This window comes from Protopterus annectens, chromosome 5.part1 (genome assembly GCF_019279795.1).
Source record: "Protopterus annectens isolate FY-2018-M chromosome 5.part1, PAN1.0, whole genome shotgun sequence".
In the NCBI taxonomy this organism is placed as follows: Eukaryota; Metazoa; Chordata; order Ceratodontiformes; family Protopteridae; genus Protopterus; species Protopterus annectens.
The window spans coordinates 371439996-371463085 of NC_056736.1; the positions used below are offsets into that span (position 1 = coordinate 371439996).

At 45.3% G+C, this 23090-nt stretch overlaps 1 protein-coding gene across 4 annotated transcripts in view; it reads right to left on the reverse strand.

The window, feature by feature from the left end:
• STIM1 (stromal interaction molecule 1) overlaps window positions 1-23090 on the reverse strand; it is a 2200738-nt gene that overhangs the window by 1811191 nt on the left and 366457 nt on the right. For all 4 annotated transcript variants that reach the window (XM_044073040.1, XM_044073041.1, XM_044073042.1 and 1 more), the window contains exon 3: window positions 5615-5729. In XM_044073040.1, coding sequence (XP_043928975.1) covers window positions 5615-5729 — 115 coding nt within the window. The remainder of the gene's footprint in view (window positions 1-5614; window positions 5730-23090) is intronic.

Below are 23090 nucleotides of genomic sequence, written 5' to 3' on the forward strand. Positions count from 1 at the left end.
TTGGATTCAGTACAGACTTTAGGCAAAAAGGAGGGGTTTGTTCTGAGAGATACTCTATCATCATGGAAAATTATGTAAGGAGGCCTGACAGATGATGCTTGAAGTTCTGACACTCTGTGGGCAGAAGTAATGGCTACCAGAAATATAGTCTTCCAGGACAAATATTTCAGATCACAAGAAGATGCTGGTTCGAAGGGGGGTGGGGGGATAATTTGAGACAGCATAATTTCAAATTCCAGGGAGAATAAGGCATTCTGACAGGAGGTCTCATGTGAAAAGCACCTTTAAGAAAAGCCTTAGATAACTTATGGCCCATAACATTCAACCCATCGAATCCAAGGTGGAAATTTGATATGGCGGCTAACTGGACTCGAACTGTGGCAGCTGCTGTTCCTTCTTTAAAAATCTTTGTCAAAAATTCTAAAATGGATGATAGAGAAGCTCGGAAAGGGTCGATTTTCTGTATATTGGCCCAAATTGAGAACCTGTTCCACTTACTGCGGTATAGTTTCCTGGCCAATGGCTTGTGAGAAGACAAAAGGATTTGTCTTGTATCATCTGAGAGTGAATGAAGCCTGGCAATTAGGGGAAGTGGATTAGCCAAGCAGTCAGTTTTAGGGACTGCAGTGAAGGACGGAGGTCCCCTGACGGGTGTGTCAGGTCAGGAACTGGGTCCGGAATCCATGGATCCTCCAGTAGATGGTGAAGGAAGGGGAACTAAATCTGTCATGGCCAGTAGGGGGCTATGAGGATAACTGTCCTTCCCAGCGACTTTGCTTTCTGTAAAACATTGGGTATCAATGGAATAGGTGTGAATGCATATATGAGACCTGGAGGCCAATCGTGTACAACTGCATCTCTTGGGGAATGTCCTGGAGGTGGTATTAGGGCAAAGTAGTTTCTGCAGTTGGTATTGATGTGACTGGCAAAGAGGTCGCAGCAAGGCTGGCCCCATTTGCGGAAAATCAAATCCACAACTCGTTGGTTAGCTTGTCCACTATCACGTTGGATTTCTCCGGGATGTGCGTTGCTATCACAAAACGGTGGGACAACACAGCCCATTGCCATACCCTGAGGGCTTCTCGACAAAGGGGGTAAGACTTGGTTCCACCTTGCTTGTTCAAGTACCAGACCACTAACATGCTGTCCGTCTGAATTGCAATTGTCCCTAGAGGAAGAGAGTGCTGAAAGTACTGCAACGCCAGAAGTACCGCTCTCAACTCCAGAACATTGATATGCAGATGCGACTCTTGATCCGTCCATGTGCCTTGCGTAGTCTTTCCCTGAAAATGCCCCCCCCCCCCCATCAGGGAAGCATCTGTGATCACAGTGGCTACTGGGGGGGACAAAGGGTCTTCCGATTGTAACATGAAAAGTCATCAACCACCACCGAAGGTCTCTTTCGCAAGAATCTGTGATGAGAATCATGTGGTGCATCGGTAGCTTTTGGTAAGACCACTGAGCGAAAAGGAGCCATTGAAGGATTCGCATATGCATCCTTGCGAGTGGTACAGCCAGGATTGCTGTCGCCATCAAACCTAGCACCTTCAAGACCTCTGCTGCTGTAGCTTTGTTCTTTGACACCAGTGAGATGACGTGTTGGTGAAGAAGTGAGACTCGTTCGATTGGAAGACAGAGTGGTGGTTGAGGTATCTAACTCTGCTCCTAAAAAAATGGTATGCTGCAATGGCAATAAGACAGACTTTTCGAAGTTGATTGTAATGCCTAATTGATGGCAGAGTGTCAGAGTATATTGTGTTGCCAGAGTCAACTGATGCCAGTGAGGAGTCAATCGTCTAGGTATGGAAACACCTGGAATCCTAGACGCCTCAGGTGAGCCATGATCACTGCCATGCATTTGGTGAACACCCTGGGGGTTGTAGCGAGACCAAAGGGCAGGACTCGAAACTGGTAATGATTGGCTCCCAGCCAAAAATGCAAGTGACCCCTGAGCATCTGTTCATCTTTATGTGATAGTACACGTCCTTGAGATCTATGGAGCACATCCAATCACCTTTTCCTAGGAAGGAAAGAATGGACTGAAGTGTGACAATTCAGAACTTCTCTTTCTTTACAAATTGGTTGAGTCTGCTGAGGTCCAAGATAGGTCTCCAGTCCCCTGTTTTCTTTGGTACCAAAAAGAATCTTGAGTAAGTTCCGAATCCAATTTGGTCTGCTGGGACTGGTTGGATGACTCTTTTTCCTAGCAATTTTTGGACCTCTACGATTGCTTGTTCCCTGAGACTGGGTGGAACATCTGGGTTTCTGTTTACAGGAGTAGGAGGGGAAGAGAACGGTATGAAATATCGTCTGGAAATGATGCTTTGTACCCATGTATCTGATGTTATGGTAAGTCAGGCTTCTGGGTACAAAGACAAGCGACCCCAGACTGCCTCCAGAGCCGGACCTCCTTTCAGGAGTGCTGGTAGGGCCTCTGTCAACCTGTTGTTGCGAAACCCCTCTGCAGCGCAGGCAGCGTCTTCTGTTATAACCCCTCCTCTGCCTCTAGAGGGGGTTTCTCCACGTGCATCCTGAAAGGCTCCCTGTGCTTTCGGAACCACATTTTCCCACCCCTAGGACCCTTGGGATAAGGCTGAGTAGGGGTAGAAAATCCGACTCCAATGGCAGATAGGGTCTTGCCTTCCTGCTCACACCTGGTTAAAGTTTCCTTTACTTTTGGCCCAAACAGTAATGAGCCATCAAATGGGGTGTTGATAAAGGAAGACTTAAAGGGCTGCGCAAAGGAACAGAGATGCATCCAGGCTGATCTCCACAGAGCAATGCCTGAACTAGCGGCTCTACTCGAACCATCAGCTGCATAAGATACAAGACACATGGACGAGTTCACAACAGAGTTTAGGATAGCGAGCTGTGTGTTGACTTTGTCGGCAACCTCTGCAGCTACCATACCCTGGAGAGCATTTCCTAGCTCTTTCAGGAGATCTCTTTGCAATCTCGTAAAATGGGTTAAATAGTTCAGCGATCGCAGAGAAAAAGTCGCTGAACAAAACATGCGTTTCCCATATCTATCCATGATCCTAGAATTTCTGTTAGGAGGATGGACAGATGCGGATGTTTCAGACACTTCCTTTTTGGTGGCTGCAGCTACCACCATGGCATCAACAGGCACTCCTTTGGTCAAAAAGGCTTTGCCCACTGGGGCAGAGATGAACTTATTCGGCTCCCGATGGACAGATTCCATGGCCTCCGGTGACTCTCATGCCTTACGAGAGATCAGCTCCATGAGCTCGTCGCAAGGCGGAGACACCCAAGAAGTGGAAAGTTGAGACCCAAAAGCCTTCAAGAGCACTGACTCAATCAGTAGGGGTTTTGGACTGCCAATCACCCCTCTGAATAAGGATCTCTAATATCTCCACAAAGGAGATATCCTCAGAGGGGGATCGAGGGGACCCTTCTGACTCATCCAAGTCAGTGTCGGATGTCAAAGACTCCTGTGGGGAGTCTAAGTGCCTCCTCTTGCACAGTCTCTTCCTGGGTACCCCCTCAGTGGGGAGATCTGGGGAGGTCTTGGAAGAGCAGGGGATGCCCGCCCTGTGGGGCTACTTGAGGCTCAGGGTCTCTACGCTTAAGGGGACCGGTAGACGTAGAAGCGGACACAGGAGCTTGAGGGGAGAAGGAAGCCCGAACTGATGCCAACAATGTCTTAGGAGACAGGACTCTCCTCATGGCATCGAAAGCACCATGGCTCCGACGAGAAGGGGTAGACTGATCCGGAAGGACCATCCGATCCTCCCGCATCGAAACCATGGGCTCCGAGCCCGAGGTAGGAGCCAAGCTCATCCAAGCCGAAGCCCCGAGAGGAAGAGAGTTGGCACCGACAAATCAGTCCGACTATTCTCCACGGACATGACAGGAGAGTGTTGGCTCCTAGCGTCCTCGGTCGGCGCGGAGGACGTCAGAGTAGATGGAACCGATAACAATCGGTGCGAGTCTCGGTTCCATAGGTTCGACAACTATCGGTACGGGCTCCTTCGGCTCCGAGAGTCCAGTACGGCTCGGAGGAGAAGTAGTCAAGTCCGGTTCAATGGTCTTCGGCTCCGACGAAATGGTCGGGGCCGACAATTTAGCAAGTCCTGATGCCCGTAGAAGCGTCTGCACTAGCCGATCCATAGCCATATCAGAGAGGCTGACCGAAGACTTCGAAGAATGCACCAAAGGTGCTGACTGGAGTAGAGGAGATGAGAGAACCTCAGAGACCGGCTCCAAGACTGGGAGCAGGCTCCGAACCAAAGGGGCACTCGGTTCCGAGGACTGTGGAACCGATGACCCTGTACCCTCTGATTTTTTTGCCTTCTTGGTTAGTTTGAATCTGAAGATTTAGAAGAAGTGCTGGCACCTTCCTGGCTACCCAACACCTCAGAGAAAGTATACTGCAGCAACCCCCTATCAATAAGTTTTCTTCTTCTCTCTAAGAGAACCCTTGATGAAAAAGAGTGTCAAATACTGCAAGAGACTTGGAGGTGTTTAGCCCCCAGACAGTAAACACACTGGCCATGTCCGTCCATGACAGACATTTTCTGTCCACAGCCTGGACATTTCTTAAACCCCGATTTGGGGTGAGACTTTTCCCTCTTATCAGACATGTTATAAACAGACACACCACAAAATTAACCTGTATAGGTTCAATACAGGGCTAACTATGCCCACACTAAAAAAAATAGTAATAACAAGTATAAAATTGTTAAAACTAAATAGGGCTAAGAAAGGGCCCAACACTAAGAAAAACTAAGCCGACACAGGGCACTATCTCTACAATCTAACCTACTTAAAACTATATTATTTTAACAAGAAACACACACACACTAAATAAGAATAATCTCTCAAAAAGAAGTAGAAGAAAGTTTTTTAAACTTGCGATTTAGCAAAAAATAGTCTGAGCTGACTGGATCACCGAGATCTCTCTTGCCGCGGCAAACTAGATCTGAGGTAATTCCAGCAGTGCATTGTGGGATAAGGGGCTTGGTCTCGAGCTACTGGCAAACCTTGAGCTTTGCTATCGTCCGTGTCGGAGCTGAGGATTGGCTCCGAACCCATCAGTGAGAATAAATGGCGAGATTTAACAACTTCACATCTGAAATTTCTACTACTTAGTACGTACATGCTCAGGAAGAACCTTGTCGCAAGCAACTTTAAAACATTGTTTTTTGCAAGCCTCCCTGCTAATTATATATACTAACTCCTAGATCGCACAGTCGCTGGGGAAAGGGAATATTCCCCAATCAAGGGACTGTCGATCTCGCACACTTGTCGACTATCTGTCTAATCGACCAAACTACCTCTCAACCAAACTTAGAATGCATTTCAAATGTACAATTTCTTAATTTTTTTTCCTATCATTACTGGTCAAATGTTTAGACTGTTGAGTTGCTAAGACTTTCCACTTTATGCTACAACTGCCTCCCCAAGCTTGAAATAAATCAGTTTCATGAACACCTATATACTCTCAAAAACTCAACATACTTGCCTGTACTCATTCGTTGCATAACAATTTTTTGAAAAGCTGGCTTCACCAAGTGGATGAATTAACTTAGGAAGAAACAATAACATTATTTTATCTTTTACTGGAAGACACACTGCTAACATCAGATCCTACCTTCTGAAACTTTCCAGGACTTCCACAGGTCCTCCACACTGATTAGCTTGTCACCTCCATGGAATGTAGTGTGTTTCGCAGTTGGGTCATGATAATTTAGGTCTTCCCTCAAAAACTATGGGAGGAAGTGAAGCAAATATGAAACATGGACCTTAATAGAAAAGTGCTGCGCATTACAAAACACAGCTCAAAAAAATGTTTCCATGTTTGAACCTGAATAAGGCAGTACATTATTAAACAAACCACTGATTATTTTCTCCTGGAATTTTAATTTAAACAGCTTGGTGTACTGTACAAACATTAAGTAAAACACCTTCTCAGTGATACACTGTAAACCTGCAAATCTGAAACAACCACTTAATTCCAAAGCTGAAGTGTTAACAACTAGACCATATACCTACAAAGTCCTAACATTTTGTTAGGGAACAAAACTGTGGTTTAGTTACAACAAATGCAGCTCTAAATAGTTGTATGTTGTATTACCTTCTGCAATGACTAGTCCATTTACTTCTGCATTTTTCTTTCCAATTTGCAGTTAATCACCAATAAACATTTCTTTTTAATTATTGAAATAGCAGAGAATTCTGTAAAGGACATTTACGCAAGTACTCACAACAGTTGACTAAAAAGTGAAGACAAATACAATTCAAAGCCCACCTTTAGAGTGTAGTTCTTGTTTTGATTTTTCCCAAGCAAAATACCTCCCTAAGGAGTTCAACAGTGAAGCCCCTGGGACGCTAGCTGAATTAGTTATTGCCACTCAGAAAAAGACAGCCCAGGCTTTGTGGCAAAGTACACATCAGAGTCAAATTTGTGTATAAAAGTACTGGTTCTACAGCACACTGTGATAAAGCCTCAGTGTGCTTCTATAAAGGCATAGGCAGTTGAACTGGCAGAAAGGGGATGAGACAGAGTTGCTGAAGTCAGCTCACCCTTGCTGACAGGACAACAGCATCTGCTTTGTCCTGCTACACATGCATCCCCTGGGGACAAGAAGGCCTCTGAAGTGTGCTCCACATGCACAAGAACTAAAACATGAGCTCGATAATCCTTATTACTCCATCTCAGCATATCTAGTAAGCAGAAACAGAAATACTGTGACTTTGATGTGGTGGGCACAACAATGTTTTGCAGGCCAATACGGCGACAGTTGTATACAGGCAGAGAATACAAAAATCCAGCTTCATCAAGGATAATACCATACACGGACAGTTGATTTCCCTGTCTGAGCCTGTGTTACATGGGCGTTCTATTCCCTTGTTCTCTCCTTCTCAAAGGTAGCACTACTCCAGAGGGCAAAAGTTTTCTGGGTTCAGAGGGGACTGTCGGGCATGGCTGATGGTAACACACCAAAAAAAAAAAAAAAAAAAGTAAATTTTCTAAATATAGCAAACATTAAATGACCTCCCCAAATCCTGGTTCCACTAAAGCAGCATCACTCGTTACTAATCGCCCCATACAAAGTAAGCACATTACTCTCTTAGGCAATAATGTTATACCGTCATATAGGGGACACCAACTGTTACCAAAACATTCAGATACAAGTATTAAAGAGTCCAGTGAGTTAGAGGACGCTCATTTTCAGGCTTCACTTTAATTTTTGACTACACTGCCCTTTTATGCAAGGGGTTAAATAAGGCTGCAAAATGTTTTCATCACCATTCACACTAAAGAAAAAATCCATAGCTCAATAAGGCACCAAGACTAGCAACACACACTGGTAAGGAAACAGAGAATGAAAGAAATCATGACAGAGTGGGAAGGGTATGCAAACTGTGAAGACACGGGTGATTCAATTATCTACATTAAAGAGAGAGAGTAGCACATACAATTGCACTACATTGCACCATCTTTGGCTTTATGGTTTCAAACACATATGGGAATGATAACAAATTATGAATCTAAATGCCCTGTAGAAGAACCAGCTAACATCCTTTAGGCGACTGCATTAGCAAACCAACATCAAGCTTTAAAAATGAATTCTAATTTGTAATGCTTACCAAAAGCATGACCACACACACCAGATCAGTGCCTCTTAGACTCCAATCAATAAAAGTGCTCACAAAATAAAAAAAATAGCACACTGTCCCTTGCAGAATGGAACATCGTGGGTAATGAGTCAATATGAGTAACTGTTGAAATTCTAGGGATTGTCACTGTCGGCCTCAAAATAACAAAACTACAACAGCAAATGAGGAATAGAAAAGAAAGGAAAATATTGGCTTTGAATCACAAATGAGAGCTAAGAAATCTAGCATATTGTACTGTTGTTCAATCAAAATCCACTGAGCAGTTAGGTGCTGAATTTTCCCCATAAAGAGTTTATTTCCCCTTTTACCTAGGGAACCCCCAAGCATAGGGACACATCAAATTATAAACACACACACACACACACACACACACACACACACACACACACACACACACACACACACACACACACACACACACACACACACACACACACACCCCACAAACAGAGAAAGACCTAATAGAAGTGAAAGGAAAGCAGCAGTCCCAATAGTGCTTAAGCAGAGGCTTTTTCTGTACGTGTGCCTGTGTTTGTAACTTGATAAGTAGAAGAGGACAGTAACATATGCAGCACTTGGATATTGCATCTCAGAGTATTCCCAGGGTTCCAATGTAAAGTAATCTCATATATATTGTTAACAGGGTGAGTGGATTAGTACAGGACCAATTTCAATGCATAAAAATGTGTTCCACATTTTTTGAATCACAGTTTATTTTACAGAATCGGAACTTAAAACCAGGTCTCTCACTTCTGAAAATGACCCTGTCAATTCACTAATCGAATCAAAGCAAAAAACTAAACAGCCATCAATCCAGTTTGTAATGGTCTGCATTCTTACCATGATCCTAATATGTTCGACAGAAATGGAACAAAAAGTTAGTAAAACTTTCTAAACTCCTCCTGGAGAAATAAAACTGTCTGCTAGGACTCCAAGGTATAAAAAAAAAATTCTTTTTTTTTTCAGATGACAACAAAATAAATAAAACTTGATATTCTAATTTAGCATCATGTAAATAAAACTTCAGACAAACAGGGTTGGTAGCTAAAGCCACCCTATCTTTGTGAAACTCTGTTTAAGGTTTTGCAACTCTAGAACATTAAGTAACAAATATGACTTTCAAGCAAGATAAGAACTTCAAAGAAGTCAAAGAAAGTAGACTCTGTGGAAGTTTTGTCATTTTTAACAAAAAATGATGTTCCCATTAGGAACAGATTTTTAGAAGGATTAGAACGAGCACTCCTAAACTGCATCTTTATCATATAGCAACCCAAATTACACTGCAGTTTAGTAGACTAGAAAGCAAACTCCTCAAAAAGCAAATCAGGCTGATAATCAGTAACTTTAAGACCAGTATTTGAAGAACTTAAATTACAAGCCAAACACCTCTCAGTAAATATTTTCTATTTAGTGACATATGACTTCCTTTTAAGCTTTGTAGTTTCCTATAAAACATTTGCTAAAACTAATTTGCTATAAGGAATCAACACCTCAGCTTCAAACCCATGGGACAAGAAACAAGACTGGGATGCAACCTCCTACTGTTACTGGAATAGAAAATTGTCCCTGAAAGTAAACCGGAAGAAAGTAGTTGTGTTAGCTTACCAAAAATATAGATGTTCAAAGCACAGTTACTTGTAGGCATGCTGTCCCACAGCTGATGACTAATAGTGACTAACAGCTAGACCAACGTCCAGAGCTGTGCCTTCCCCAAAGATTCTTCTGGCTCCCTTCCTCTATCACACAAGGACATCAGTGGTGTAAGAAGCATCGGTCGACACTACTTTCAGATATTTTTTGCCCTGACAACTGCAGCAGAAAAGACCCCAGTACCAGAACCTAAGTGGATCAAGATGAGCACCGCCCATGCTATGCCAGTTCCATACTACAAGGTTTCTAATTTCTCTCTCCAGGAAGGCTGCCAAGGAGAAACAGGTAGGGGCCTGGTAGAGAGTTTAAAGAGTGGTAAAAGGTAATAAATGGGTACCCACCCCAAGCTCAGGCCAAAGAAAAAATTAAAGGGGAAGTTGGGAAAGAACAAGGACTGCAACAGTGAAAGCACTCTTGACATCCAAATTTATTTCAAGTTCCTAACTCAACTGTACTATTTTCATTATATGCTTTACTGCCATCAGTTACTGAGAATATTCCCCAGAGCAAGCATGCAGAGAGTGCTAGGCAGCAAGGAAAGGAATTTGGTATATTATTACTACACTGCCAAAGAGGGAAGCTGGGCTTTTTAGGGAGATGAGAGGGAAGATGAAGGTGAAGGGACACAAAAGGGTACCCACCCCCATCACGTCAAAGAAAAAAGGGTAGATGGGAAGACAGCCAGGAACATGGACTACAACTGTCAATGTACATAAACATCTACATGTAAGGCACACTCCTAAAACAAGTGTACTATATTCTTTGCACTATTCACTGTTGCAGTTATCCTTAGTGAGAGGATTCCCAGAAAAGACTGAGAATGTGTTTAGCAGCAAAGAAGAAATTCAGGACAGCACGCCCTGCAGTATGGCAGACACAAATCCTGACCTAGTTTTGATAAAGTGTGTACTATGGCTGCTTTTAAGACCGACTGGGTGCTGACCCCTCTAAGGAATGCTGTGGTGAAATCATACAAGCTGTCAGCATTAAGTGTCCAGTTCAAAGTGCAAAATGGTCTCTTTTTATGGGAAGAGGAGATCCACATGGTAAAACGACACTTTCCACTTCCTCCTTCGAAGATTGTGCAGGAGGAAGAGACTGTGCTGCCAAAGTCAAAAGGAGGGGTGACAATAGCTTTTGGTCTGTCTCCCTTGATCTTTGGTAATACAGTAGGGAGAAGGTGTGTAGGAAGAAGAGTATAGAGACAGACCTGTCCATTTGAGGGAGAAACCATTTATATTCCACTAGTCTAGATTTGAAGATCTGTAGCAGAACTTTCTCAGTTGTTTGTTCTATGGTCAAAGCTAAATTCTTCTGAAATCCACAATGTATCATTGTTTAATATCATTCATTTGGGCATGTCTGTGATTATCTCTGCTAGTCTACCACAAAGTTTCTTTGAAAAGGGGTGTAGGCTTCTCAGAGTCATGCCCACCGCTTGGGCAATCTCCCAAACTTGCATTATCAGTCTGCACTGTATGTAAGAGCAAGCGCTTCCCTGCCTGTTTATGTACAACATCACTGGTACTGATGGAGCGACTTTGGAAGACTCCTTTTCTCAAATCTGTCTGATGGTCTTCAGTCCCAGGACTACAGCCATCATTTCCTTCACAGTTTATTTTTTTTATTTTATTTTTTTTTAAATCACATTCCGTTTCCATATGCCCTGCACCTGAAGTGCTCCCAATTCTGCACCCCAAGCTAAATCAAAGGAGTCCATTGTTAGGCTCTGTGTGGACTGAGACATTCCCAGTTTGAGCTGAAGCTGCCCTTTTCACCACAACATCTTCTTCCTGGGGGGGGGGGGGGTAGAATCTAAGAAATTCCCTCACTGATATCACAATCTCTTCCAGGACATTCTGCATTAATAGAGTCAGACAGAGTATCTTGTTCTCTGGGAAGAAGACTCTCTTAAAGTCTGTGCTCAAGAGCATCCCTAGAAAAACTAGGCTCTTCACTAAAGTAAGGCTGGGCTTCTTCAGGTTGATGGCAAGAGCTGGGTCTCTGAAGCAGGTCAGGGTACATTTCAAGGCCTTATGCATCCCTTCTTGGGAGTTTGCCTGAATGAAACAGTCAGCCAGCTACGAGTAAATGTGAATCTCATTTGTCCTGCAAATGACCTGCTCAAGGACAGTGAAGGGCAGAGATATGAGGAAAAATCAGAGATGTGCAAAACAGGAGGCAGATAAGAGCAGACTACTCTATATCACAAAGTTAAAAGAAAAAGAAATTATGTTACTCACCATAACGTTCCATGTTTGTAGTCCATCTTGCCCCTCATTCTTACATATGGGTTTAGAGCCAATCCTCAGCTCCGACTCGGCCTATTACAAAGCTCAAAGTCTCTTAGTTGGCTCGTGGCTAAGTAGGTATCCCATAGTGCACTAGTACAATCCCCAGATCTTGTTTGCTGCTAAACTATAGATAGACAAAAAACTAAGATAATCCAGAAAGAACAATAATGAAAGGTCTCCACCCTACCAAGGTAGCACTACCCTGTTCCAGATAGTTTCAGGATGGGGGGTAGGTGGGTGGGCTCATAAGAATAAAGGGCGAGATGGACTACAAACATGGAACGTTATGGTGAGTACATAACTTCTTTATGTTCTGTAGTCCTATCTTGCCTTCATTCTTACATATGGGACACCTTATTCCTGGGTGGCTCAGGGGAAAATACTCCTGAGTACCGTAGAACCAAAGGAGGCTCTACCCCTTGAGATCAGGTCCAATTTGTAATGAATGATAAAAGTATGAGGGGTAGCCCAAGCGGCTGCTGCAAAAATACTGTCAATTGGAGCTCTGGCTTGAAAGGCAGCACATGTAGACTGGGATCGTGTAGAATGAGCCTTAATCTTGAACGAGTGTTTTTCCATTGGAGGTGCAAATGAAGGAAATACAGCTCAAGAACAATTTGACAGAGCCACTTTAGAGACTGGCAGACCTAGTCTAGAATCCGAAAAGGATAGCAACAATTGGTCTGACTAGAGTTCCTTAGTCCTGTGGAGGTAGAACCGTAACTGCCCGTGAACATTTAATTGGTGAAATTTGTATTCTGCTGCATTAGAATGATTGGGGAAAAACACCAGTAATTCTATAGTTTGGTTCATATTAGAGTGAGAGCAAACTTTAGGGATAAAGGAATGATTTGTCTTTGTGGAAAATCAAGTAAGGAGGCTTTACAGACAGTGCTTGTAACTCAAACTCGTCCAGCTGATGTGATGGCTACTAGAAACGGTCTTTCAAGACAGAAATTTCAGTAGGCAGGAATGAGCAAGTTCAAAAGGCGATGAAGTTAACTTGGACAGGACAAAGTTCAGATCCCAGGAAGCTACCGGTTCCTAAAGGGGGGTCTCAACAAGGTATCACCTTTAAGGAAGGTTTTACACAATCTGTGTGACATCAGGTTAGACTCATGTTGACCCAAATGAAAATTAGATATCGCTGCCAATTGAAACCGAATTGTGGCAGCAGCAGACCCCTGATGGAAGAGGTCAGACATTAATTCTAAGACCATTGGGATGGATGCAGTGTAAAGATCTACATTCCTTTCTTCAGCCCAGATGGAAAACCTTCTCCATTTGCTAGTGTATAACTTCCTAGTGGAAGATTTATGCGAAGACATGAGGATGTGGGTCACAGCAGGTGAAAAATCATGAAGCCTGACTAGGGATGGAATTGGAGCAGCCACACTGTCAAGTTGAGGGTGTGGAGCCAGTAGTGAAAGGAGCCTGATGTGTGTCAAAGAGGTCTGGCACTGGGTCTAGAGTCCATGGATTGTCTGGTAGATGAGGCCCGAGAAAGGGGAGCCAAATCTGACAAGGCCAGTAAGGAGTGATGAGAATCATTTTGCTTCCCCAACAACTCTGCTTTCTGAATCACTTTGGATATGACAGGAAAGGGAGGGAAAGCATAAAAGAGTCCCAGGGGCCAATCGTGAACAAGTGCGTCTCTTGGTAACTCCCCCGGAGGGGGGATAAGAGAAAAGTGGATGCTGTATTTGGACTTGATTGGACTGGCGAAGAGATTGCAGCAAGGCCATCCCCATTTGCGGAAGATCTGTTCCGCTATTTCCTGATTCAGAGACCACTCATGAGGCATCAAGATTGCCCTGCTGAGTTTGTCGGCTATCACACTGGTTGACCCTGGGATGTGCGTTGTCACCAGAAAGCATTGGGAAGATACCGCCCACTTCCAAACACGAACAGGCTCTCGACAAAGGGGGTAAGATCTGGTTCCGCCTTGTTTGTTGACATACCATACCACTGACATGTTGTCTGATTGGATTGCTATCGTCCCTAGAGGAAGAGAGTCGTGAAGTGCTTACAACGTTAGAAGCACTGCCCTCATCTCTAGGACACTGACATGCAAGTGAGCCTCATGATCTTGCCATGTGCCTTGGACAGTCCTGCCTAGATAATGCCCCAACCCCACCCTACCTGTGAGGCATCCGTGGTCGCAGTAGTAATGGGTTGGTGAGGAAGGAATGGGGTGCCTGTTAGTTGGTCGGGTTGAATCCACCAATGGAGGTCTATTTTGCAAGACTCTGTTATGAAGATGTGGTGAGACAGAGGCAGTTGATGAAAGGACCACTGGAACGAAAGAAGCTATTGGAGAATTCGCATATATAATTTGGCAAGAGGGACTAACATTATGGTAAAGGCCATGGTCCCCAAGTTTCAGCATGGTCTTTGCCTTGACTTTCTGTAGGGGAAGTAGATGGAGAATTTGTTGTCTGAGGTTCTGTGCTCTTTCTGCCGGTAGACGAGCTAACATGGCGACTGTGTCTATTTCTGTGCCTATAAAAGTCACAAATTGAGAGGGCGATAAGGCAGACTTTTCCCATTTTATTGTAATTCCCAACTGGGAACAAAGTTGGATAGTGAAATCTCTGGTTTGTAGGAGTAGATGTCTGGTGGAGGCAGTCAGGAGCCAGTCGTCCAGATACGGAAACACTTGGAATCCTAGACGCATCAGGTGAGCTGTCAATACCGCCATATATTTGATGAACACCCTGGGGGCTACGGGGAGACCAAAGGGCAGAGCACGGAATTGTTAATGACTGGCTCCCAGCCGGAAGCATAAATGACTCCTCCATGCTCTCTCCATTTTTATATTGCAGTACGCATCTTGGAGGTCTATGCAGCACATCCAATTGTCTTTCCCTAACAGAGGGAGTATAGACTGCAGTGTCACCATCTGGAACTTGGCCTTCTTTATGGATTCCTTTAGTTTGCTGAGGTCCAACAAGGGCCTCCAAGTCCACTGTACGCTTTGGCACTAAAGAATCTGGAGTAAGTTCCGAATCTTATCTGGTCTGCGGGGACGGTTTGGATGACACTGTTTGCGAGCAACTTTTTCATTTCTACAGTTGCTTGATCCCCGTGATTGGGTGGAACATCTGGGATCTTCTTGGGAGTGTGAGGGGGAAGAGAAAAGGGTATGGAGTAACCTATGGTGATTATTCTTTGCACCCATTTGTCCTGTGTGATGTTTAGCCAGGCTTCTGGATACAAAGAAATGACCCCCGACTGGCACCAGAGAAGCACAGCCGAGCCTCACATCAGCAGCGCTGATAGGGACGGCCTCAAAAAGAATCACGGCCTCCCTGGTTTTGCGGGCCGCCCCTACCTTTAGGGTGACTTCTACCATTAGCTCCTCCTCCTCTGCCTCTGAATGAGGAGTCACCCTGTGCATCCAGGAGAAATCGCTGGAACTTCTTGAACCATATCTTACCCCCTCTCTGACCTGTAGGATATGGTCTAGAGGAGACAGTAAAACATACTCCCATGGCAGAGAGAGTTTTCCCTTGTTGTTCGCACCTTGTGAGTGTATCTTTTACCTTAAGTCCAAACAATGAAGAACCATCAAAGGGGGCGTTGGTAAAGGTAGACTTGAACGCCTCCGCAAAGTTACAGAAGTTATCCAGGAGAGTCTCCTAAGGGAAACTCCTGAACATGCTGCCCTGCTCGCTCTGTCGGCTGCATAAGAGATCAGCCTCATGGAGGAGTTCACGATGGAATTTAAGGTGGACAACTGAGCAGACACCTTCCCAGGGACTCATTCAATAGATGTACCTTGAAGAGCATCTCCTAACTCCTTAAGGAGATCTCTTTGAAGATTCGTAAAATGTGTTAGATAGTTCAGCGATCGGAGTGAAGGCCGCTGAAGAAAAGATACGCTTCCTGTATATGTCCATCGTTCGAGACTCCTTATTCGGCAGATGGACAGATGAAGTCTCTGCTAACTCCCACCAAGGCATCTACAGGCACGCCTTGGACAAAAACTCTCTCTTTGGGGGCAGTCAAATTTATTGGGTCTTCTGGGAACTGGTTCCATGGCATCAGGAGTCTCCCACACCTTCCGACTAATGAGATCTAAAAGTTCATCAAAAGGTAGAGACACCCAAGAGGCTTAAGGTTGAGGCCCAAAAGCCTTCAGGTACACTGACTCCTCATTAGATGGCGCAACAGTGGGCCCAGCCACCTCTCTGCTTAAGGATCTCCAAGATGTCTACAAAGGACATATCAGGGGACGAACTTGGGGGACCCTTCTGACTCCTCGAGGTCAGTGTCAGAGGTAATGGACTCATCCTGGGAGTCTACATGCTTCCTCTTGCATGTCCTCTTCCAAGGGTTCTCCTCAGATGGGTACTCTGGGGAGGTCTCTGAAGACTGGGGGCCACCAACTGGAGGCTGCGAGTCTCTGCTATCGAGAGAGAGAGAGAGTAGGTGCTGAGACAGAGGTCTGTGCCCGAAGGGGAAGAGCAAAGGTACCCTTGTGTGGAGCTGATGAGCGAGACAGCACACTCCTCATCATCTCGAAAGCAAATCTCTCTGGCTCCAAACACTGCCTCAGCTCTGAGGAAAATGGAAGAAGTCATCGGCTCCAGAGCAACAAGCTCCAAGATGGATGTAGGGTCTGAGCTCACCCTAGCCGACACACAGAGAGGGAGACTCAGAACCAAAGCGGTTCGGGTCCAAGTGTCCCTGTCAGGCCGAGCGGTGAGCTTCAGCTCCTAGACGCCACGGACGGTGCCAAAGGTGTCGGATCGGAAATCGGCTCAGACTCAGCCTTGAGTAGAGCTGAAACAGAGGGTTCCACAACAAGAGGCAACGAACACTCCGACTCCAAAGGCCCAACACAGCTCGTAGGAGGAACCACAACGGGGGGGGGGGGTGGACTCAGGTGGCTCCAGAACTGACTGGGTCGGAGCCAATAACAATTTGGGCAAGGCAGATGACTTCAGGAGTCTAAGCACTACTCTCTCCACAATCTTCCTCTGACAGGCTCCTGGAGGATCTGGATGACAGGGTAGGCGACCTGGATCTCTGCAGAATTGGAGATCTTAAGGATGGAGAGACCAGCAAGGGATCTCTGGACCAGCTCCGATGTAGTTTTTCAGTAGTCGGCTCCAAAAATGCTTGGGGCCAACAGTGACGTGACAATATCAACAACCTTGACTGGCTCAAAGGACAGTGGGGTCAAGGAGGCAGAAGTCTTATCCAGTTTAGATTGTTTCTGAGGAGGCCAACTTAACCTTCTTTTTCTTGGAAGAATGTGATTTCAAAGAAGAAGAAGAACTCACTAAGTCTTCCTCGAAGGAAGACTTGAGGAGACCTTTAAAAATTAACTTGTTCTTCTACTCCTGAAGAACTTTGGAGCTGAAGGAATGGCAGAATAAACAAGTTTCCTGCAAATGAATGGCTCCGAGACAATATACACAATTACTATGGCCATCCGTAACTGACATCTTCTGGGAGCACTTTATTTTTTAAAACCGGAAGGTTTTTGGTCTTTAGACTCATTAGACATATTGACGAGCTAAGGAAGTAAACAGAAACACACAAGCACAACAGGGTCCTCTAACTTAAACGGGCCTGGCCCTAACAAACAAACACACACACACACACACACACACACACACACACACACACACACACACACACACACGCACAAGGAAAGACAGTAAAGACTAGGTCCTCTAACTTTAGGGGCCTAGCCCTGATGAAAAAACAAAATAAGCAGAGGACTAGGTCCTCTAACTTAAACGGACCTAGCTAGATAGGCTAAGTCGTAGAGAAAAGGCCAGAAACTAGTAACAGGCAAGGAACTAGCAAACGTCATTGCACACAAGCTAAATTTCTAAATTGGAAAACCAAGGCCCAAAAAGCGGACCTGCAGAGAAAGCTCTGTAATAACAGACAAACACTGCACACAACAGAATAGTAAGTGTAAGCGAGAAGAAAAGGATTCTAAAGATGGACCTAAGAAACCGCAATGTTAATTAGAAAACTAGCACACAGGATACTAAAATGGTGAACAAGGGTCAACTGCCTACCAGTTTTCAACAAACTAATTTAAATGTCAAAAACACTCCAAAAAGTCGGTAAACACTCCTAACATTACTAAACACTATCTAGAAAAATGATAATTAGCTATAGGAAAACAGTAAAGTGATAATACAAGAAGTTTTAAACTTAGCCACGGCCAAGCAAGAAGCACTTCTTAACTCGCAGACCCGAACGAGATTGTACTAGTGCACTATGGGATACCTACCTAGCCACAAGCCAACTAAGAGACTTTGAGCTTTGTAATAGGCAGAGTCAGAGCTGAGGATTGGCTCCGAACCCATAGGTAAGAATGAAGGCGAGATGGGACTACAGAACATCAGGTTTTTCATCCACATGAATTTTATGAACCACATAACTATGAAACTCTATGACTGACACTGATGGACTGTAAACCTCTGTGGCTCACCATAAATAAAAAAAAAAAAAAATTAAAGGAGGTGTGGCAGTTGGTGTGGAGAATTAAGACTCTTTCCTACTACAGCTAACATTCAGGAGTAGCGTCTGTGTGACATACGCACTCGCACCTCATTCCGTAATCAGTGAGAACCTCAATCTTGTTTATGGGTAAGCATAATGCAATTGCATACCATGTCTGTATTAGCTTGCTGAGCATGAAATCAGTATTCTGTTACACATCTGTGTGCATACGGTCATTTATATGCACAAAATCAAAATAGAAAAAAAGGAATGTGCAAAATCAAAAGGAAATGAAAAGTAGTTGTGTACACTTAACAATAAATGTAGATGTCAGAGTGTATTCACTGCTGCAGTCATCACGTTAGGGTTATCCCTGCCAGGGTAGCCCTTGGCCAGCACGAATACCACAGGCTTAGTATTTCTGCGTAGGTTGCTGTCACTTCAGGACTGACGCCAGGTTGTCTGTAGTATAAAGTAAGGCAGCAGACGCCATTACATCAGTTTTTCGTGCCCTGTCAGGAGCCCCCAAATGGGAGCCAGGTTCTAGTGGAAGAACCCGACCAGTAGAAAGTAAATACCAAAATTTCCCTTGTAAGAAGAAAGAAGAGGGGGATGGAGGGAGGGAAACCAGGACTGCAAAAGTGAATACACTCGAACATCTACATTTATGGTAAGTGTACACAACTGTACTATGTTCTTCGTGCTACACTGTTGCAGTCATCACATTTGGGTTGATTCCCAAAGCTGAGGAAAAGGGTGCAGGCAGTCAAGGAGACTAGGGGCTGGCTAGATTGCCCTGAAAGACTGCAGTGGCAAACCCTGCCCTGGATTTGGAGAAGGTAGGTGGTAATGCTTGGTGAAAGTGTGAACAGATGTCCAGGTGGCAGCCTCCAGGATGCCCCTGGTGGTGACTCCTCTGACGAAAGCCACAGAGGTGGAGGCTGCTGTGGTGGAGTGAGTCCTTACCCCCTTTGGGGGGGGGGGGCTTTCAATGTTGCTTGTAACAGAAATGGATGCAGTGTGCTATCCATTTGGAAATGGTTTGTTTGGAGACAACTTTACCCGCTGCCCCTGCAGCAAAGCTAACCAGCAATTGATCAGACATTCTGAAAGATTTAGTCCTGTCTAGATAGAATCTGAGCTGTCTATACACATCTAGAGAGTGCAGGATCCTTTTCCTCCTTGTTCTGTGGGTTAGGGAAAAAGGTAGGCAAATGAACGGATTGGTTGAGAGGCACACTGGACACCACTTTGGGCATGAAGGATGGGTTAGTCCGGAAGGAAATCCTGTCAGCATGGAAGATGATGAAGGGCTCCATAGCCATGAGTGCTTGTAGCTCGGAGACCCTTCTGGCTGAAGTAATGGCCAGAAGGAAAGCTGTCTTCCAGGAGAGAAAATTTTAACTCTGCTGAAGATGCTGGTTCGAAGGGGGGCAGGGTGAGCTTTTTCAACACAAAGTTAAGGTCCCAAGCTGGGGTAGGTGCTCTTCTGGATGGCCTCAAGTTGCTAGCCCCTCCTTGGAACTGTTTGATCAGAGGGTGTGAGAAAAAGGGGCTGCTCAGTGGGAAAATGAGCAGAGATAGTAGAGGCATGAATTTGAATACAGGAAAGAGAGAGACCACTGTGCAGCAGGTCAGCTAAGTAATCCAGGATGAGTGGGAGGGAGGGCTGTGCCGTATCAGTTCCCTTAGCCTGAATCCAGGTGCAGAACCTTTTCCATTTGGCAGCATAAGACTTTCTTGTGCTAGGGCGCCTGGGCCTCAGGTATAACATCTAGAACCTGTTCACTGAGGTTGACAGATTGACCGGTGTTTAGGGAATAAGCCAAGCTGCCAAACTGAGGGTCTGCTATTGGGGATGCATGAATTCTCCTTCCCTCTGGGTCAAGAGGGGTGGGGTCTGAGTGAGATGCCATGGTGGCAGTGGAGACAGGCTGCGCAGCAGTGGGTACCAGTGCTGGCAAGGCCAATCTGGAGCAATAAGAATTGTCCTTGGTTTTTCCTCCGTTATTTTGATAATTACCCTGGGGGTGAGAGGTAGTGAAGGAAAGGTATAGACCGATAAATTGACCCAGGGGAAGGACAGGGCATCTACTTTCCAAGCCATGCAGTGATGCTCCCTGGTGCAGAACTTGCTGAGCTGATGGTTGGTGTGGGAGGGAAAGAGACCAACCTTCTGGGAACCCCATTTTTGAGTTATTATGGTGAAGTTCTTTTGTCTAGCTGCCACTCATGTGGGTCCAGAAGATTTCTGCTCAAGTGGTCTGTCAGATAGTTTAGAGAACCTGGCAGGAATTGTGCTAACAGGTGGAGTTGCATGGCAGAGGCTGTGTGCCAAAGGATCATGGCCAGCCTGCATAGAGGGTAGGAGCGATTCCTTCCCTACTTGTTGATATACCATATCACAGTGGTTTTGTCTGTTTTGATCAGGAGAGCCCCTGGGGAGAGAAGGGGCCTGAAAGCTGTCAATGCGGGCTGGACAGCTAACATCTCTTGTTGGTTGATGTGCAGATGGATTTGCTGTGGGCTCCATTGGCCCTGAATGCACCTGTCATCCAGCTGTGCAACCCAGGCATAGTCTGATGCAATCTGTGGTGAAGGTTTGGGTGGTGAGAAAGGTAGTCTCTTTGTTGTGGAAGCATGCTGCTGCCCACCAAAGAAAATCTTTTCTGAGGCAAGGTATCATGGGTATAAGAGTTTCCAGGTCTTGAGAGTGTTGACACCAAAGGCTTTTTAGGTACCACTGAAGTTTCTTCATATGCAGTCTGGCATATGGAATGAGTAGAATGCAATATGCCATGAACCCCGAGCTTGTAGGATTTTTCCTTGCAGATAACTGGGGTCTGGTGTCTAACTGAGAGAAGTAGGCTGTCAGGTAAGTTTGCTTTTCTGGTGTAAGGAATGCCATCTGCGATGCTGTATCCAGGCTTGCTCCCAGGAATATAATCCTTTGGGTGGGTACTAGTTTGGATTTCTTTTCATTGATAGTGTACCCTAGGGAGGTCAGTAGGGACTTTACAAAAGCCAGATACTTGAGCAGCTTTTCCTGACTGTCTGCCTGAATTAGTCAGTCATCTAAGTATGAGTAAATTTAGATATTCCTTTATCTGCAAAAGGCAATGGCCAGAGCCAGACATTTTGTGAAAACTCTGGGCGCAGTAGATAAGCCAAAGGGAAGTGCAGAGATCCTGCCCTGAAACGTAGATATTTCCTGCATGATTCCCTGATAGGAATGTGGAGGTAGGCCTCTTTTAGGTCTAGGGTGGCTAGCCAAGCATCTTTGGAGAGCATGGGTAGCAGTTGCTAGAGGGTGCGCATTTTGAATTTTGGTATCACCAGGAAGGTGTTTAGAATGGATAGATCGAGGATGGGGCACCAGGTGCCCTCTTTTCTGGAGGTAGATCTGGGAACCCTTTTGGATTTGGAAGAGTGTGGAAAGAAAATCTGTGTCCCTGGGATACTATGCTCAGGACCCAGTGGTCATTGGTAATGGTGGCCCAGGTGCTTGCGCGAAAGGAGAGTTTTCCTCTTAGGAGTAAGTGCAGACAGGCAGCAGTAGGGGGTGGGGAGGAGAGTCAATGTGAGTTCTTACCATGCGGGGGTGGCTTAAAACTCCCGTTTTTTGAAGTGGACGAATTCTACTGTTTTGATCTCTGCATTCCCTGTGGCTGCTGTCTGGGGGGGGGGGGTCTGCTTCCACGGGGTCTGGGCTGAACTGACCTGGTGGCAGCAGGAAAGGATCAGTGCTTGGAGGAGCAATGCCTGCTGAACCTGGGTGGCTGGACCTGTAAGAAATCCTTAACTGTCTGCAGAGATTTAGCTTTTTCTTCCACCTTTTTTAAGACCTCCTCTGCCTTCATGCCAAATAAGTTGTCTTTATCCAAAGGTGCATCCAACAATTTAGATTTAACATGGTCTGGTAAGGGCTGCTCCTTAAGCCATGCATGCCTTCTAAGGACAGAACTGGTGACTGTTGCCCTGCAAGAAGCTTCTAGGGCATCAAAACCACAGTGCAAGGTGTGTTTAGTTACCCGACTTGCAGAATGCATTAACTCTTCTAACTCTTTAGATTCTGCACAAGCAGGAAAGGAAGACAATTTTTGTTTGAGGAGTTCCATGGTATGTTGCTGAAATTTTAGCATATGGCACTGGCAATTTAGTGCTCTGATAGTAAGAGTAGCAGAGGTGTACACTTTTTTACCTCATCTGTCTAGTGCTCGGGAATCCCTATCTCAGGGAGTGGGATTCTTAGCAGAGGTTGCTTTAATCCCTTTGGGCCCTTGAGAAGTTACCTCAGGGAGAGCAGTAGGATTTTTGAAAATAAATTTGTGCGAGTCAGGAACTCTGATCCCAGTCAGGTTTTCTGGGTGCAGGAGGGAGGGTATCAGTGGAGTCGAACTGGATTCCAGGAAAACATCGTCCACAACATCCAGGACTGGGGGAATGGCCAGGGGTCTGTTCTGTGAAAGATCTAAGAATTCCCCGAGTCTCTTTTTAGTCTGAGGGTAGTCCTGACATTCTCATTGGAAATGCTCCCTTAAGGTATGAAGGGTTTTCCCAAAAGAAAAGTCCTTGGGTGGACAGGCTGAAGGAATGGAGTCAGAATCCTCATAAGCAGACAGGGGTTGCATGTCTTCATATTCAGATGCATCAGAGTCATCAGACTCCTGTTCAGACAAAACTACTGGGGACAAATCTCTTTCTTTTGGAAGGGGTAGCTTGGCTTCCCCTGATCAGCATGATAAGGTCTCCCACCATTTTAAGCATTTGAGACTGAGGCAAGGAAGCAGGTGCCTGAGATTGGGTTGGTGTCTTGGGTGTGGTTTGTACCCTGGGCCTTAGAAACTCAGTAGTTTTCAAAAAGAACAGTAGACGCGAAAGAAGTTGCCGGTTTGTGTCGAGAATCGGTAGTGCAAAGTACTTCCTCGGAAGCCTGTGCCTGCTCAGCGGCACCAGACCCATCCAAGGGAGAAACAACCGCAGGGTTCTTAGTCGAAGAGTTTTGCGGCTTACCGGACTCCGAAAGGG